At 40.4% G+C, this 16,121-nt stretch overlaps 4 protein-coding genes across 4 annotated transcripts; 1 reads left to right on the forward strand and 3 right to left on the reverse strand.

Annotated features, from left to right (window-relative positions):
- Positions 1–139: 139 nt before the first annotated feature.
- WALSEDRAFT_33020 (myosin 5) lies at positions 140–5,267 on the reverse strand. The gene is made up of 7 exons (XM_006958995.1): positions 5,224–5,267; positions 5,091–5,181; positions 4,941–5,042; positions 3,737–4,894; positions 2,565–3,690; positions 2,430–2,517; positions 140–2,383 (listed from the first exon to the last, which is right to left on the reverse strand). The coding sequence occupies exons 1-7, from the start codon at positions 5,250–5,252 to the stop codon at positions 226–228; spliced, it is 4,752 nt and encodes a 1,583-aa protein (XP_006959057.1). The 5' UTR covers positions 5,253–5,267; the 3' UTR covers positions 140–225.
- A 250-nt stretch (positions 5,268–5,517) lies between these two features.
- On the reverse strand, positions 5,518–11,010 carry WALSEDRAFT_33021 (clathrin heavy chain). Its single transcript, XM_006958996.1, has 8 exons — positions 10,967–11,010; positions 10,905–10,922; positions 10,647–10,860; positions 6,826–10,603; positions 6,717–6,779; positions 5,818–6,670; positions 5,645–5,770; positions 5,518–5,595 (listed from the first exon to the last, which is right to left on the reverse strand). Exons 1-8 carry the CDS (start codon positions 10,985–10,987, stop codon positions 5,584–5,586), a joined length of 5,085 nt encoding a protein of 1,694 aa, XP_006959058.1. The 5' UTR covers positions 10,988–11,010; the 3' UTR covers positions 5,518–5,583.
- On the forward strand, positions 10,988–12,511 carry WALSEDRAFT_60703 (26S proteasome subunit P45). The gene is made up of 2 exons (XM_006958997.1): positions 10,988–11,236; positions 11,281–12,511. The coding sequence occupies exons 1-2, from the start codon at positions 11,224–11,226 to the stop codon at positions 12,429–12,431; spliced, it is 1,164 nt and encodes a 387-aa protein (XP_006959059.1). The 5' UTR covers positions 10,988–11,223; the 3' UTR covers positions 12,432–12,511.
- WALSEDRAFT_60704 (Nrap protein) lies at positions 11,280–16,109 on the reverse strand. Its single transcript, XM_006958998.1, has 6 exons — positions 15,975–16,109; positions 15,710–15,928; positions 12,681–15,662; positions 12,296–12,628; positions 11,981–12,252; positions 11,280–11,940 (listed from the first exon to the last, which is right to left on the reverse strand). The coding sequence occupies exons 1-4, from the start codon at positions 15,993–15,995 to the stop codon at positions 12,536–12,538; spliced, it is 3,315 nt and encodes a 1,104-aa protein (XP_006959060.1). The 5' UTR covers positions 15,996–16,109; the 3' UTR covers positions 11,280–11,940; positions 11,981–12,252; positions 12,296–12,535.
- Positions 16,110–16,121: the final 12 nt, after the last annotated feature.

Consider the following 16,121-nt stretch of genomic DNA (forward strand, 5'->3'; position numbering starts at 1 on the left):
TACCAACCCGATATAAGTTCAGCCGTGATTTAAATAACAATTCACCCAGCTATATTATATTCAATAGCGACAAACTAACTCGCTGCATTCATCGCTGAAAGCACTCAGGCAAACATCACATCTTAGAAAAAAATTATTTGAAATTCATTAGTATTTTAAACACAAATCCTCTTGCATATACACATATCATCAGAAATTAAAATGGGATGAATCTTTTAAGTCCCTCTAGGCGGCTAGACCAGCAATACGGCGCAAATGTGGTACGCTCACTGTTCCAGGAATATAGAGATCTAAGCCAATAACTTGTCTAGGTTGTGGTAACTCAAAGTTCGAACCTTCTTCTTCAGCGAGTAACAAATGATCATTTCTGTCGCTTGAAAGTCTTGCACTTACTGTTTGCAAAACGTGCGGCGACAGAGGGCTTTCATAGTCAGCAATCATATAGCCAGTGATGAGCTTATGAAGTTGTGATGGTGAAAGGATCCAGCAAACATCAAATATAATTTCCATATCTTGAGTAGTTGCCTTCTTCAATTGAAGTAGCTTAGTCGCTTGCATCATATATTCCAAATGTAAGCATCCCTCAGGCAAATCATGGCTCTTGCACCATTCTTCCAATCTTGTCAAGTTGTATTGAATTTGCATGGCACGCTTCCAAGAGTTGAAGTTGCGTCTCATCAGTAAATCGTTGAAACCGACATTACCAATCAAACGCAACAATTCGGTCATCACTTGAAGAACAACTGGCTCATCGAGACGATAAGATTTAAGGCACTTCCATACCTTATTAAGTAAGTTGAGAATATCATCCATATTATAAGCTGGTTGTGAATTGCCTTGCAATAATCTATTGAAGAGTCTACCACCAGTGTCAGATGTAATGAAACCAGGTAATGATTGTGATTCAATGAGGGCTGGGACAATCATCTTGCGCAACTTCTTCTTAGTTTCTTCCATGAATGCAAAGTAGATGTTGTATTCCAAACTTTCAAGGTCATGCTTGACAACAGTGATGAGTTGTTCATAAGCTGGCCAGTCAAGTGGACGATCTGGGTCGTCACCACCTGGTACGATACCTTGGAGCATATCATCTTCAGTTACACATACAAATGACCAGACTTCATGCACGTTAGACAACCAAAAGAGTCCTGGAACAATGGCGTCTTCTCCTTGGAAGCTCATGACGTGTTGTTGAATCGTTTGCATTACGTTTGCCAATAATCTTTCACTTTCCATAATTAGGCAATATTTCCACATTTCGTTCGTGACAAGGGACATAATATGAGCTGGGAAAAGAACCTCTTTAGCGGAAGGTGGATTTTGCAAGCTTGGTGGTGGTGCTTTAAGCTCGTGAATCATTGTTGTTAAAATATCATCGTCAATGCTCTGTTCGTCTTCAAGTAGCTTAATCATTTCCTCGGATGGATCATCAAGGACTTCTGGGAAGTACGCACGTCCATTTAATCCCCTTAATTTGCTAGCATTATCGGTGGTTGGGTAAGCAAGAGATACGGCACGTGGTGCAGCTTCACTACGTTTACCAGCAGCGAAGGCTTCATCAGATGTATCACGTCCCAAACCGTTTTGCTCCAAGAATGCACCATTTGCAGAATGTCTTCGTTGACGACGTTTGTTTGGAGGTAATCCCAAAGCCTCGAGAGCATCAGAGGCATCGCCTTCAACAGGGCTGCCAGCACCATTGACAAGCGCAGCAACGTTCTCATTAGATTTACCAAGGTGCATGGAGAAAGTTGGTGCTGTAATTTGCTTAGCTTTAGTAGAACCATGTTCGAGAGCATTGAGTGTATTTGCACGATGAAGTTGATCTTTAAGGCTACCAATCTCTGCTTTAAGTTGATTCACAAGAGTCTCATCTGCTGCTCGTGCTGAAGCCTCAGCTGCTTGGGCGCTCTTACTCTCAATTTCTTGAGCTTGTGTACCTAACTCATCCTTATGCTGTTGGATTTGTTTATCACGCTCTTGAATATCAATCTTAAGTGTTGATACTTGGGTTTGAAGATCACGTTTCAAAGCCTCAAGCTCATTAAAGTCTGTAAGTGCAACTGTTGGTTTAGCTAACTCAACCATCATTTCCTTCATCCTTTGATCTGCATCGTCATGACGAGTTTGCATATTACCCATTTGTTTTTCAAGTTGGTTACAGCGACGAGTGAGTTCTTTCTTTTCTTCACGAGTCTTTTGAAGATTTTGAGTGAGCTCAACAACTTTGTTCTCAAGTTTGTATGAGACTTCTTGAATATGAGCAACCGATCGAGCTTCACTCTTGAGTTGCTTGAATTCCTTGCGTGCTAATCTACGTCTATAACATGCTTGCAAGTGAATTACACCACGCAATGATGTTTCGTGTTGACGACGTGCAAGCCTATGCATATCATCAGTAGAGCCTATAAGAAAAATATACAACTCACACTCCTCGTGCGATACGTTGCAAATTGAGAGCAGATGATCTATATTTAAAGTCCGCGAAACCAACTCTTGCTTGCATACCACGAATTTCTATGGTTCGTTAATTGTATCACTTTTATACATTTTTATTAACTTACGCGCTTGTGTCATGATGACACTTCTACGGATATTTTGGAATTTTGCAACCGCCAATTTCCTACGACCAGCGCTTTGTAATCTGAAAATAATGGTATCACGACGGAGGTTTTCGACGTATCTAATTGCTAATATCTTTCTCCACCAGGTTTGAATAGATACTGTAGCTTCACGAAGCTTTTTGTAGTGCTTAACGTGCAAATATCTTAAAATATTCTTTTGTATCAAGGTGACCAAAGTGTTGAGACGGTCAGCACGTAATTTTTCAAGGTAAGCTAACATTCCAGCTCTGAAGAAAATCTTGGAAAGACCAATTTGATATTTATCTTCATCTGATATGTTGACTTGCAAAATTTGAAGACAGAGTTCTTTCATATCGCCTAACCAATGTTCTGATCCAACGAGTGGGTAATAACGATCAGTGAATTCCGCAAATGACCATCTAGTTGGATAACCTGCGCTAGAAATCTTAATGGTTTCAAGGACACCACATGCACGAAGTTGTGAAAGAACCTGTTGTGAATCAATATCCCAGGCTTTCTTTTGCTCGTTTGGCTTAATACAACGTATATAATGTGCGTTAGTGTCATTTATGGTATCCATAAGAGATATCAAAGAGCCCTTGAAGATTGATCCAAGTGTTGGTTTCTTTAGGTTTTGACGGCGACCAACTCCAACATTATTTGAGGCTGTAGATGAAGCGGGTGTAGCAGCTGCATTTGAAGCTACCGCAATTTCGATAACTTCGCGCAAGAAGGAGTTTGATGAGCTACCTAGAAGTTGAAGATGCTCATCAGGAACAGTGTCACGATTTTTCTCAAGGAAACCTTCAGCTTCGTAAGCAACATCATGAGCATAGTGAGCAACAGTGAAAGCTGTGTTTCCAAATCTTGGCTTTTTATATATGTCTTTATATTGTGGTTTTCCAAGTTGTGAATGAAGTTTCTCAAGGAAATTCTGATCAGTTCCAGATGGCATCCTAGATTCTTCATCTAAAAGGGAGAGAATACCAAGCTTTCCTTCTATCATGTCAATAGTTGGTCTGTTATCTGAGAAAGAAATGAATTCCCAACGAATTTGTTCTTTGATATATTCATCTTGCTCTAATTTAAAGACATGTGCATTGAACTAGAATAAAGTTAGTAAACATTAATAATTTAAAGATTAATCTCACCTCCTGTTGTAACTTCTCATTTGCATAATTGATACAGAATTGTTCAAAGGAATTACGCTTGAAATGTTCGAAACCATAAATATCCAAAACACCAATGAAGCTATTGAATTTGGAAGCATCACTCTCCTTGTATAAAGCTTCATTTAGTACAGCAACAAGCCAATCGAAAAGGCATGCGTAAATGTACTTAGCAACCGAATCTCTTACAACACTAGCTTGTGCAGCATTCAATGAGCTGACGATTGATTCTCCACGTGTAGTGATTTGTTTCTTAACTGTCCACTTTTTGAAATCGGATGGATTAATACCCAAAAATTCAGTTGCGATCTTAAAAGCTTCATCATCTTCATTAAGAACAGCATCATTTCTAGTTTGACCAATTTTTACATTACCAAGGTGTAAAAGAGAAGCCAAAAGCTTAAAAATGTTCCATTGTTTTTCGACTCCTATACCTAAAGTAGATAAGGCTTTTTGGGTAACTTCAAACTCAGCGCCATCGTCGATACCAGGAATGGAAGCTGAACCACCTTGATTGAGGTAATGGAAGTCGTTGCTTGACCCCAAATGCAATTCAGCTCTCTCTTTTGGAGGAACACCAGCGCAGAGTTGATGGAAAATATGGTAATTTCTTTCACCTTCCGGTTGAAAGATAAGTCTAGATCTTTCTAAGAGGTATATACTAGTTTGGGCACCGATGATATTACATTGTTTATCGAAAAGAATCTTGAGATATCTACCGAATCTACTAGAGTTGTTATTCCGTATGGTTTTAGCATTACCGAACGCTTCCATGACTGGATTGGTAGCAAGAATGCTAGCATCTGTACCTGTAGAAGCACTACCTGTACCGTCTTGTCCTAAGAAAGCGAGGTATTGCATAATATGCCTAGCAGAGACAGTTTTACCAGCACCGGATTCACCAGAGACAACCATAGTTTGATTCTTATTCTCTCTAGTCATAGATGCGTGTGCATCCTGCGCTATTGCGTAAATGTGAGGTTCCAGCTCACCGCGCCTGCGCGTAGAGTAAGCCTGCATGATTGCAGGGCCATAAATTGAGAGTTTTGCGAAAGGATTTACTGCTATAAGAACTATTCCAGAGTAGGTATAGATAGAGTGTTGAGCATAGCGACGCTTGATAGAATAAAGGACAGCTGGCTATAATAGAGTGTGAGAATATGTAAGTAAAATGTATAGGACTAACCTCATTAAGATATGAGAGATTGACGAGATCATCTGTACCTTCAAGCAATACCGGGTTTCGCAGCAAAGGAAGATCATTGGCTGATGATTTCTTGATGATTTCCTGATAGCAAATATGAGAAATATCGAGTTTAAATGTATTATATCTCACAGTACCACGCTCATCTTTGAATGTTATTTCATCTCCGCTGTGAGCTGTGACTTCAGCACCAATCCACCCCTCAGTCTTATCCGCGATCCACCTGAGTGTGTTAATAATGTTAAATTTATCTATTTCTACTTACACTCGGACTCCTATGCTGTATTCGCTCATAAATGATGGACGTTCCAAACAGAGCGTACAGCTCACCTTTGCTATACGCAGTGAAGGAAATCAATACAAATATGAATAAAAAGAATGTCAATTGTTGTTTATTTTATTATTATTACATGCATTCCCAAATATCGTAAATCTCAATTGCATGAGCGCACAGACGTCAACGAATGAGCTCAGATAGGGTAAAGGTATATCTCTACTAAACAATATATACTAGTTATTTAACCTTTTACATCGTACTATAATTTCAATCAATATAAAACACTTGAAACAATATCTTTTATGTATTTTACAGAATATTTAGCTAGAATCAATTTAAATTTTCATTTTAGTATCCAAACTAAGATTAAAGTTAGTTAAGTAGCAAACCTATCCATCAGATCACTTACACCTCCTTGAAGACCGGTCATTTGGGGCATAACACCTGTAGCTTGTGGCATAACACCTGTTTGTTGAGGCATAACACCATTAGTACCTGCATTCCAACCTGCAGGACCGCCAATCATGAGTGTTTGCTAATAAATTATTAGCAAAATTCGTTTTATAAATTATTTTAACTCACGTTAAAGCCTGGTCCCATGATTGGTTGAGAGTCTTCATCTTCTTCCTTCTTCGCTGTCTTGTTTGCTTGCTCTTCAACCTTCTTCTCGAGTGCTTTGATACGCTCTTGAGTTTGTCTTCTCAACTCAAATTGGTATGGTTTTGCGAAGTCTTCAAGTGCATTGAACCATGCTAACTCTTCAACGACATCTGGTCTTACTAACTTGAAGCAAAGGTATAAGTGAGCCGTGAATAATTCTTTGTTACCAATGTCAACCCAATAACTAAGAAGGTCTTCAGAGACCTGTACGTCTTCACTTGTTGAAGCTGTAATGATAGCATCTATATAAAGTTTATCACTCTTTGAGAGATTGATAGAATCTTCATATTTTCTGTTAACCTTAAACAAGTGAGCTGCAATTCTTCTGAACGCCAACAACTCGTGTTGTTCTAATCTCTTGGCTAATGAGAGATGATCAAAGTTTTGGTATTGATCGATAACATCCAAGAGTGTCTGCCAGTCTTCCTCTTCGATGAGCAAGTCATGGACTGCCTCATTGACAGCTGCAACATCCAAATTCTGAACAGCGATCAAGTATGCACGTACTAATGGTAAGTTGTCAGAATGTCTAAACATTGAAACGACTCTTGAGTGATCAATACGTGGAATAAGAGCAGTAAGAAGATCAGTGAGTAAAGTTGGGTGTTGCTCTTGGTAGAAAGAGAGTGCCTTGTAGAAGATCTCAGCGTTTGCAACCTTACTGAGTACATCACGGAATTGTTGATGATCCCAAGCATCAGCACTGTGTTCAATAGTATTGAGTGCAGCGTTGTCCCATTCTGCGTAGGCGATGTAGAGGTAAACCAGCTCTCTCCTAACATGATCGTTAAGAAAGTAACTAATCAAAACAAATCACTCACCAGAGATGACCTTCCTTAGCAGATTTGATAACTTTCGGAATGTTAAGACGTGATCCATAAAGTCTGTGATTGTGTTAGTGAACATAATAAAAATGCCAATCTAACTCACTTGAGGTGTTCAAACATGCGCTCTGGCTGGTACTTGGCGTAAGCAATTGCAGTTTCAGTAAAGAGACCCATGTGAGCGCGCTCAAGACCAAGACCAGCTTCGAAAAGATCGAGCATCTCTTGGAACAATCCACGAGACTCGTAGAGCGAGATAATAGCTTGAAGTTCCTCTGGGTGAACGATCAAGTTCAAACCACAGATTCTAGCAAGCTTGTAGTCTTGTTTATCAACACAAGCGAGACAAACTTGTTTCCAAACTTGAGTGTTACCAGCTTTACGGGCACATTCAACCGCAGCTTGGTTATCTTCCAGGTAAATAAGCGTTGTAGCAAGTCTAGCATAGTTGGAAATAGACGTAAAGAGTACCTTGGCAGCCAAGTAAAGACCATCGTTGAAACATTTCTCACCAACTTCAAGGACATCCGCGACGTTAGTCATATGTAAGAAATCTTCAGCATCTTGCAATCTATCAGTTTTGCAAAGACAGTAAACGAGAGTTGAGTCGATCTTTGGTTCACGTGCTGTGTTACGTGCCATTTGCAAGTATCTAACCAAATCTTCATGCTTCTCTGCGCGTTCAGAAATTTCGATAACCTCAGTGAAGTTTGATGGGTCGTTTGCCTTGATATATGATTCAATAGCATCAGTTATTCTCAAACCATCTAATTGTGCCTTAGCGAGACGAGCCCAGAGGGCTGGTTCGTTGACTTTGTTAGTGTAATCATAAGCACGATCGATAGAGACGATATGTTCAACAAGGACAACGAGGGCATCAAAGTGAGCATCGTTTTTTTTGTAAATAGTGAAAGCCTCTTCATGCAAGTCATTGTCGATAGCGATCTTTGCAATTTCATTAAAGTCATACTTGTCAAGCTTGTTGATGTAGTTCATTACTCTACCTTGATCACTTCTGATAGCAGTTAACAAGAGGAGGTTTTGTAAGCTACCATTGTCACTGAATGTAGTTGGATTGAGAATGATCTTTTCAAGAATATCAACGAGCTCTTGTTGGAGACCAGCAGTCATAAATGCCTTAACTGCAACGGAGACATCATCTGGATTTTGTGATTCAGGGATTGCAACTGCTGAGACCTGATCAATGAGAAGACGACGGTGCTCATTTGAATCAGTAAGAACTTGTGCCCAGAGATCGAGATCACGACGCTTGACAAGGTAACGAGCCTGGTGTTTGTACATGCCATTCTCGTTTGTAATATAAATCAATTCATCATCACAGAAGCCCTTAGCAAAAGCGATGAATGCAAGATATGGATCACGCTTTTCACAGTATTTACCAACGACTAATGGTTCGTAAATGTTGTTCTCCTTGAGGAATTGCTCTGGGTTGTTGTTACTGTCAATGTAGATCTTTGCTAAAGCATTGTAAATAGCTGCATCTTGCTGACCTGCGTTGATACGACTTTCAAGCCATGGAAGAATTAACTTGAGACGGTTACGCTTTTCTACTTCATCAACAAGTTCATTAACGTCGAATAAACCGTGGACAGATGAAAGAAGGTTCTTGATGGTCTGCTCATCGCAATCTACGTCCAATAAACCACCAACAACTTGTGGTAAACGTGCTGAGTTAACTTGTTGAACATATGTAGAAATAAATTGAGTAAGTCCGTTCTGGAAGAGATAGAGAACGAGATCATGGACAAAGTCAAACCTGTCACAAACAATAATGAGTGGTAGTTGATCAGGCAATTTTACTTCTTTGAGGAAGTTCTTAACCTTTTCTGGATTATAATGATTTGATTCACGAACGATTCTCTCGACTTCACGGATTTGACCGGTACGAGTGGCAGCTTGAATATACTTGAAATGAACTTCAGAATCTTCACTGAGGTTTACAACTGAACCAAGGAAGTAATAGAGACCTTCAAATGTCTTGAAGCTTTCGAAAAGTTCAATGAGCTTATGAGATCCTAAAAGTTCGCTGTACTTTGTAGCAATTTGAACAACCATTGGAAGAGTTTGTCTGATGTTTACCTTAAGCATCTCATTTAAACAAGCAAATGTTTGATCAACTGTTAATTGACCGAAGTAGTTAACAAGCCATTCTGGATTAAGTAAAGGAGTGTGTACGACGACACGCTTGAGGTCATTGGTATCTTGATATAACTCTAAAGCACGTTGAAGCAATCCAGCCTTTTCACACAGGTTTGCGACACGTGGATGATCAAAGTGAGTGAACATTGCGTTACCAAGGATGGCATCAGCGACTTGAGGAGCGTTAATAAGGTTAATCTCCAAAAGACGAGTTTGCAAATGACCCTGTTCTGGCTTATTCTCTTTGAGAGCATCCAACAAGAATGAAGTAGCTTGTTGAATAAGATTTTGACCGAGGAAAACATCTACCACTCTCTCGATATCAATTTTTGGACCTTCTGGATCATTTACTATTTGACTAGCAAACTCTGCAGCTTGATCTGGGTTAACGCGTACGATGTGTTGCATCAACAAAGCGTAATCAGGTGTGTAATTGACCTTTTGAGCATAAACGATAATCTTATTAAATTGACCGGTTTCAGCGAAGCATGCGACGACTTTGTTTGGAACGTTTGCACGAAGGTAAATGGACAAAGCAAGAGTCATATCGTGTAAACGAACGATATCACCGAGTTCTTCAGAGCACTCAAGCTTGTTCTCCTTCAACCACTTTTCAAGTAGTTGTTTACGACCTTGCTGCAAAACAGGACGAGAGAGTTCAAGTGATTCGAACTTGTTGAGCTCTCCTTTTTCTAAAAGGATACCAAAGTATTGAAGAATAGGAGAAAGTTGACCAGGAACAGCTGGAAGTGACTTGAACTGCTCAATAGTTTGCTGCGTACGAAGAATACTACGAGGTGAGTTGGCAGCAATCTTTGCTGCTTCGTTAAACTGTTGATTACTCATTAAATTTTGGTATTGAGCCATGTATAAGTCATCAGCGCCTGGCAAATTACCACGACTAGCAAGCTTGAAAGCCAATTCAACGTTGTTGAGAGTGCTGAGGATGTACGGGATAACGGTATTCTCGTCTATTGAAACAGACAAGACTTGACCTTTTCTGTTGACACCGATCAAGCCAGAAGTAGATTCATGTTCTGCGGTGACGAAGACAGTATCTCCAGAGATTCTGTTCATGTAAATACAAGTACCAGATTCGAGATCGTAGAGATGAACGAAACCGAATTTAGTAATGAGGTATATAATACCATACTTCTTTGAGATCTGCATGGCGACTGGGAAATCGGTTGCAGCTTCTGCTGGGAAGAAGACATCGATTGCCTTTTTAGTGTAAGGCGTCTGACCACTTTGGTAATCTATTTCTACGATGTGTAACTTAGCACCTGCGCCTGTTCTGACGGCAAAAGCAAACAACTTTGAAGGTGTTGCGTTACCATCAAGTTTGAGCTCAGAGAAAGCAGCTGCGTGACCTTCAATAGGCTGAGAAACACCTCTGTCGCGAGAGTATAACTGCATAGCACCTTTAATACGAAAACCATCTGGGCTTGGATTGCTGGATATACCAATAAGGGCCATCCACTTTCCATCATCCGTAGCTCTGTAGTTGATGATTTGTGAGCCAGTGAGGTTAGCATGACGATCGAAAACCTTTACTGGAGAGTTTTCACCGACTGCGTCGATATCCCAGTGGTAGACAGAGGTATCACTAACTAAGCCGAGAGTAGATTCGTTGAGCCAAGACCAGTAGACGATATCATCTGTAGCCAAATGTGATTTCACCTTCTGCTTGAGTTCCAAGTTGAATAGCTGGAGTTGTTTACCCGCTATGATGTGTTAGGATGGGCGGTGCAAGCAGACCGGACGAACCTTTCAAAGCGATGAGTTTTCTATCAGGGTGCATGATAGCAGAGTCAGCAGATATTGGCCTCCTCATAACGTTGTTCAGGTCGTTTAGATCGACGATAACGACTTGCTTTGGTGTTGCACCGCCGTCGCCCTCGCGAACGCAAATGAATTTGTCGGAAGACATCGTTAGAGTTTGAAAGCTGATGCTGGCTGGGTTTATTCCCAAAGCCGTGAGCTTATATAGTTAGAGATGGCTGCTGGAGGATAGCGTATACCCACTTGTAAGTGTTCAGAGAACTAATGAATATTAGTAGGACTATAAGGGAGAGCAAAATACGCACTTGGATAGGGCGCTCGGCCATATTGTATTATCGTATATTCGTGAGGTTGTGGTAGATGTCGAAGAGATGAGCCGCTGCTCAGGTGGATGGATTGCTAGGAATGACATTATTGGGTAGAAGATGTTAGAAATAATAAATAAACTAAACAATTTAGTTTATTCATTTATTATTCATTTATTATATCCCAAAATAAGGCTCAAAGTTTTCATCCTTCGATGACGCGGCTTACATCTCCCTAAGGTTCAATCACCATCGAAATGTCGAAAGAGGGTGGGTATCTAGCAAACTAGCTCTATAGCTCTCACATTATACAGACGCACTCAAAGAATACCGTCAGAAGATAAAGGAACATGAGCAATTGAGCGAGAGACTGAGAAATATACGTAAGAATATAAAAGATATGGACTCGTCCTTCGAACAGACGGAGGAGGACATGAAATCGCTTCAGTCTGTCGGACAGATCATCGGTGAAGTCCTCAAGCAGCTCGATTCAGAGAGATTCATCGTCAAGGCCAGTTCCGGTCCTCGCTATGTCGTACACGCTAGACCAACAATCAACCAAGCAAACCTTAAGCAGGGCGTTAGAGTTTCTTTGGACATGACTACACTCACTATTATGAGGATATTGCCTAGAGAAGTCGACCCTCTGGTCTACAACATGTCCATGGAGAACCCAGGAGAGGCTTCATTCGCCGGTATCGGTGGTTTGACCGAGCAGATCAGGGAATTGAGAGAAGTCATCGAATTACCATTAAATAACCCAGAGCTCTTCGCCAGAGTAGGTATCAGACCACCAAAAGGTGTGCTCCTCTACGGTCCACCAGGTACTGGTAAAACGCTCATCGCTAGAGCATGTGCTGCAACCCTCCAGACAAACTTCTTAAAGGTCGTTTCATCCGCCATCGTAGATAAGTTCATTGGTGAATCTGCTAGAGTTATTAGAGAAATGTTCGGATACGCAAAGGAACACGAACCATGCATTATCTTCATGGATGAGATAGATGCTATCGGTGGTAGGAGATTCAGTGAAGGTACATCCGCAGATAGAGAAATACAGAGAACTTTGATGGAATTACTTAACCAACTCGACGGTTTCGATCATTTAGGTAAAACAAAGGTCATCATGGCCACTAACAGACCGGACACACTCGATCCTGCTCTTATGCGTCCAGGTCGTCTAGACAGAAAAATCTTTATTCCATTACCAAATGCAACAGGTAGAACCGAAATTCTTAAAATTCACGCAAAAGATATCAACAAAGATGGTGAAATTGACTTTGAATCAGTCGCAAAATTATGTGAAAACTTCAACGGTGCTGATTTACGTAACGTTTGTACCGAAGCAGGTATGGTTGCTATTCGTGATGAGAGAGACTTTGTTAGGCAAGACGATTTCGCCAAAGCAGCTCGTAAATTGCAGGATAACAAGAAGCACGAGACTCCACTTGATTATAGTAATGTGTAATTTGATATCAATCTATTGTAAATGCATGATTATAAACTTAAAAAAAATAAATTATATTCAACCTAGTTTGAAAATTGTTAATTTCCCAAATAGCCTCTAATTAGCTACTTTGATGTGACACTCTCGATCATGTCTTTTCCGAGTGTTGTTATTTCTTTAATGATAAACTTCTTATCAATCACAACGTCATCTTTAGACTGTAGAAATGCTTGTTAGTTTTGAGTTCTTACTACTAAGTGGTGCGCTTACATCAACAGATTTTGTAGGATAGTGTAATCCAACCTTCCACTTTCTAGGACTTGTGTATGCCGGATTGAACATCGCACCAATTACACGACCACCGCAGGCATCGTGGAAGAAGACAACAACATCGCCATACATCCTTTCCATATACTCAACAAACATAGTTGCCGGATCATAATTGACAAGTGCATCATTGGATGTGTCGACATCTCCAAAATTATCTTCAGCCAACGATTGGTAGAGGCGAGTGTTCACCCAACTCTTGAGGTTGATAACAAAGTCGTAAATCTCTGTTGGTGATTTAAAGAGTTGCATAATGTCAACCTCACTATCATCAAGAAGCGCACTGGCGGTAGCTTTAGCAAGTGATTGTAGGCGACTGGCTATAACCTTGCTTGGTCTATCGTGAGTGTAATGACCACCAGAAACATCGTGCTCCGTAGCTACGAACATTGCAGTTTTCTTGATATCTTCATCAGTTCTGCGCAAGACTTCAAAAGTTTTCTCAGCTTCAGTCTTTTCTTTGAGTGGGAATACGATTTTTCTGTCGAGGTGATCCTCCTGTATTTGTGAAGCTGTGTATAAAGGAACTAAAAGAGGCTCTTGCTTATACTTCCATTCTGAAAGTAACAAAACACTTCTAAGGAAACCGAGCGATGGTGTACAAGGTACGGAATAGCTACCTGTATCCAAAAAGACACTAGCAACAACGAGTTCAATGAACTCTTGGCTTATATGTGGTGATAGTAAATGGGCATTTATCCAACGTGATACCAGTCTCACTGTCTTGGCGTATGCTTTGAATCTATGTGTGAGTGCCATAATAGCCTGGTGATGTCTAGGCTTATTGACGAATCTCTCCAAAAATCTATGTCTGGCTTCCTTCAAGATCTCCTTTTGGCTATTGGTGGTATTTACCTTATCATTTAACTGTCTATCAATTAAAGTAAGTTCTCTATCGTGTTGAATACGCAACTTCCAAGCAAATCCTTGCTCATTGATTACTTCTAACGCAACAGCATCTGCAATATCACTTGGAAGCGGACTATCGAACACTATCTGAGCCATGTATTGACCACTCTTCATCAACTCTGCAGCAAGTGCCTCAAGGAATGCTACTTTTGTGATTTGGATAGCCTCAAGATCATCAGGCCATTTACCACTACTTTCAAACTGTACTACCAAATCAGCGCCAGGAATGTATCTGGCAGAGGTAGGGGTGACACCGAATTTGTTCATTTGGCGTGTAGGTTGCGGATAAGGAGATGTGTGACGGAGGTAAGCCGATGCTGGTGTAACGTTCATAATCTCTAATGGAAGTGTTGTCATATCCCTCAACATACTCTGGAAATCCTCGTATACTTGAAGTGGTGCACCAAAGTCGTTGAATGTTTCTACGCCATCGACAGCTTCAACCTCCAATAATCCATCGAATTCCTCAGCAATAAATGAGAGTTGATCAATGTTGAAATGACGTCTAAGTATCCATTTAACAATCTGAATAGGAACGAGTTCCTTAGACCCATTTGATTGTTGCCAAACGACACTTTCATTGATTTTACCATCCTTAAACCTCCTCAATTCGGAAATTTCACCCCAGAACGCCTTAAATACTTCACATCCCTCTTCATCTTCTGCTGGTGGTCCATGATCAACAATCTTGCCAGCAACTTCTGAATCTAAAATCAATCCAATGCTAATCATATCGTCATCTAATTTAACATTAATAACCTTGCTACGTTCTCCTAACGCTCTAGCAAGAGTTGCAGCAATGTTCTGTCTCACATTCGTACCTTTGGCGATTTTCTTGACAAGCTTTGAAGGGAGTTTGCCTTTACCAATGAGATCGAAACGGGCAGTAGGGTTGCGGAGGTCTTTCATGAAAGTATCTTCGAATCTATCATTGTCATCATCGAGGGCGTTAAGCGTAAGTTGTGCCTCGAATCCGATCACACGAGCATCCTCAGGAAGAAGACCGTCCATCAAATTATAAGTGTGTGTAGGGTCAATGAAAAGTAATGGAGTACTATTAAAGTGATCCTCTTTCGAAAATCCACCAGTAGTAATGCTCTTCATAAAAACACTAGTGAAATCAGTTTTGCGTAAAAGATCCATTACAGTTTTGAAGAGTTGATAGGAACTCAAACCCTTACCGACACGTCCCTTACCGTCTTGGTCACCATCAACCAATAATGCTACGACAAATTCTGCATTAAAACCATTCAATAACCAATCGAGTGATCTTTGGTTAGCCCAGACCTTGAGTAACTTGACAGCATCCCTAAATGCTGGAACTGTTTCGGCGATATTATACAAATAAGTCAAGTGTGGTGTGTGTAGTGATGGCTTCATGAATGCATTACTCAATTTTGAGCCAATCCGAGATGGAGATATCTTGCTCAATGGTTTAAAAGGGGTCGGACTAGCCAAAGCAGAGACCAGATTGATAGTTGTATTCGATGGAATGAACTTACTACCTTTTTTGTTTGTTATACTGATTACTGGTTCCAATTCTGATCCATTTGCTTGCGTAATGTCAACTTGTATATCTAATTTGCTCTTTTTTAATATGTCTGCTAAAACAGTCATGTAGAAAGCCTGCTTAAATAACCATCTGTCATTCTGATGATCTTTCTCCTGAATGAAATGTGATGGTAAGAGGATAGCGAGGGTGACTTCCCAGCTTTTCACCCTACTAGACCGCCTTTTAACGTTAGTTTTTAAAGGCCACGAGCCCGCAACTTGTACGATGTCTGGTACTGTGTATCCTACGGCCCAATTGACGTCTTCTGGGAGTTCCTTTGATACTGGCAGGCTGAGATTGTTCTTTTTCAAGTATTTTCTTGCATCAGAAGTAGAAAGTTTACCGTCTGTCGACTTTCCAATTGGTTTTGTCTCCATTATCAGATTTCTGAGTGCATGTAAGGCTTGAGTGAGTGTTTCGACTTGAGAAGCTGGCTGCTGTATTTCTTCTAAGAGGGAATCTATCTATAGGCGTAATTAGTAGAAGTATAACGTTAAGATCGCCCACTCACTTGTAACTTGAAGAAATTCGACTTGAAAAGCTCACCGGTCTCTCTAAGTGACTGTACTTCATCCTTAGTAGGAGCCTTGAATGCGCCACCGTTTGACTTGATATTTGCGTCGTCAACGTCCATCTGCTCTTCTCCGCTATCTTCGAATTCGTTTGGTTCTTCGTAGTTGCCCATATTTTCATAATCGAAATCGCTTTCACTTTCGCTACCACTAGCGACCTATTGTTTATTAATAAACGGTGTATCGTCTATTTCGTATACGAACCTCTCGGTTTCTCTTCACCATCCTCGACGATTAAGAAGAAGATTGATAGAAGAAGAAATAAGGAATTAATTAAATATTTTTATTATTTTGTAGTTGTATATTTCTCATTTTCATCTCACATCTCTCCATCTCTTTCTTCTTCTCACA

The sequence above is a fragment of the Wallemia mellicola genome (assembly GCF_000263375.1).
Source record: "Wallemia mellicola CBS 633.66 unplaced genomic scaffold WALSEscaffold_14, whole genome shotgun sequence".
In the NCBI taxonomy this organism is placed as follows: domain Eukaryota; kingdom Fungi; phylum Basidiomycota; class Wallemiomycetes; order Wallemiales; family Wallemiaceae; genus Wallemia; species Wallemia mellicola.

Excerpts from the sequence above, each read along its gene's own strand:
- WALSEDRAFT_60704 (XM_006958998.1), bottom strand. The coding sequence starts at position 15,995 with ATGGTGAAGAGAAACCGAGAG. Across the intron at positions 15,929-15,974 it reads TGGTGAAGAGAAACCGAGAG|GTCGCTAGTGGTAGCGAAAG; the intron begins GTTCGTATACGA and ends AATAAACAATAG. Across the intron at positions 15,663-15,709 it reads CGAATTTCTTCAAGTTACAA|ATAGATTCCCTCTTAGAAGA; the intron begins GTGAGTGGGCGA and ends TTACGCCTATAG.
- WALSEDRAFT_33020 (XM_006958995.1), bottom strand. The coding sequence starts at position 5,252 with ATGAGCGAATACAGCATAGGAGTCCGAGT. Across the intron at positions 5,182-5,223 it reads TACAGCATAGGAGTCCGAGT|GTGGATCGCGGATAAGACTG; the intron begins GTAAGTAGAAAT and ends TAACACACTCAG. Across the intron at positions 4,895-4,940 it reads ATCTCTCATATCTTAATGAG|CCAGCTGTCCTTTATTCTAT; the intron begins GTTAGTCCTATA and ends ACTCTATTATAG.
- WALSEDRAFT_33021 (XM_006958996.1), bottom strand. The coding sequence starts at position 10,987 with ATGGCCGAGCGCCCTATCCAA. Across the intron at positions 10,604-10,646 it reads AAAACTCATCGCTTTGAAAG|CGGGTAAACAACTCCAGCTA; the intron begins GTTCGTCCGGTC and ends AACACATCATAG. Across the intron at positions 6,671-6,716 it reads GCTAAGGAAGGTCATCTCTG|GAGAGAGCTGGTTTACCTCT; the intron begins GTGAGTGATTTG and ends CGATCATGTTAG.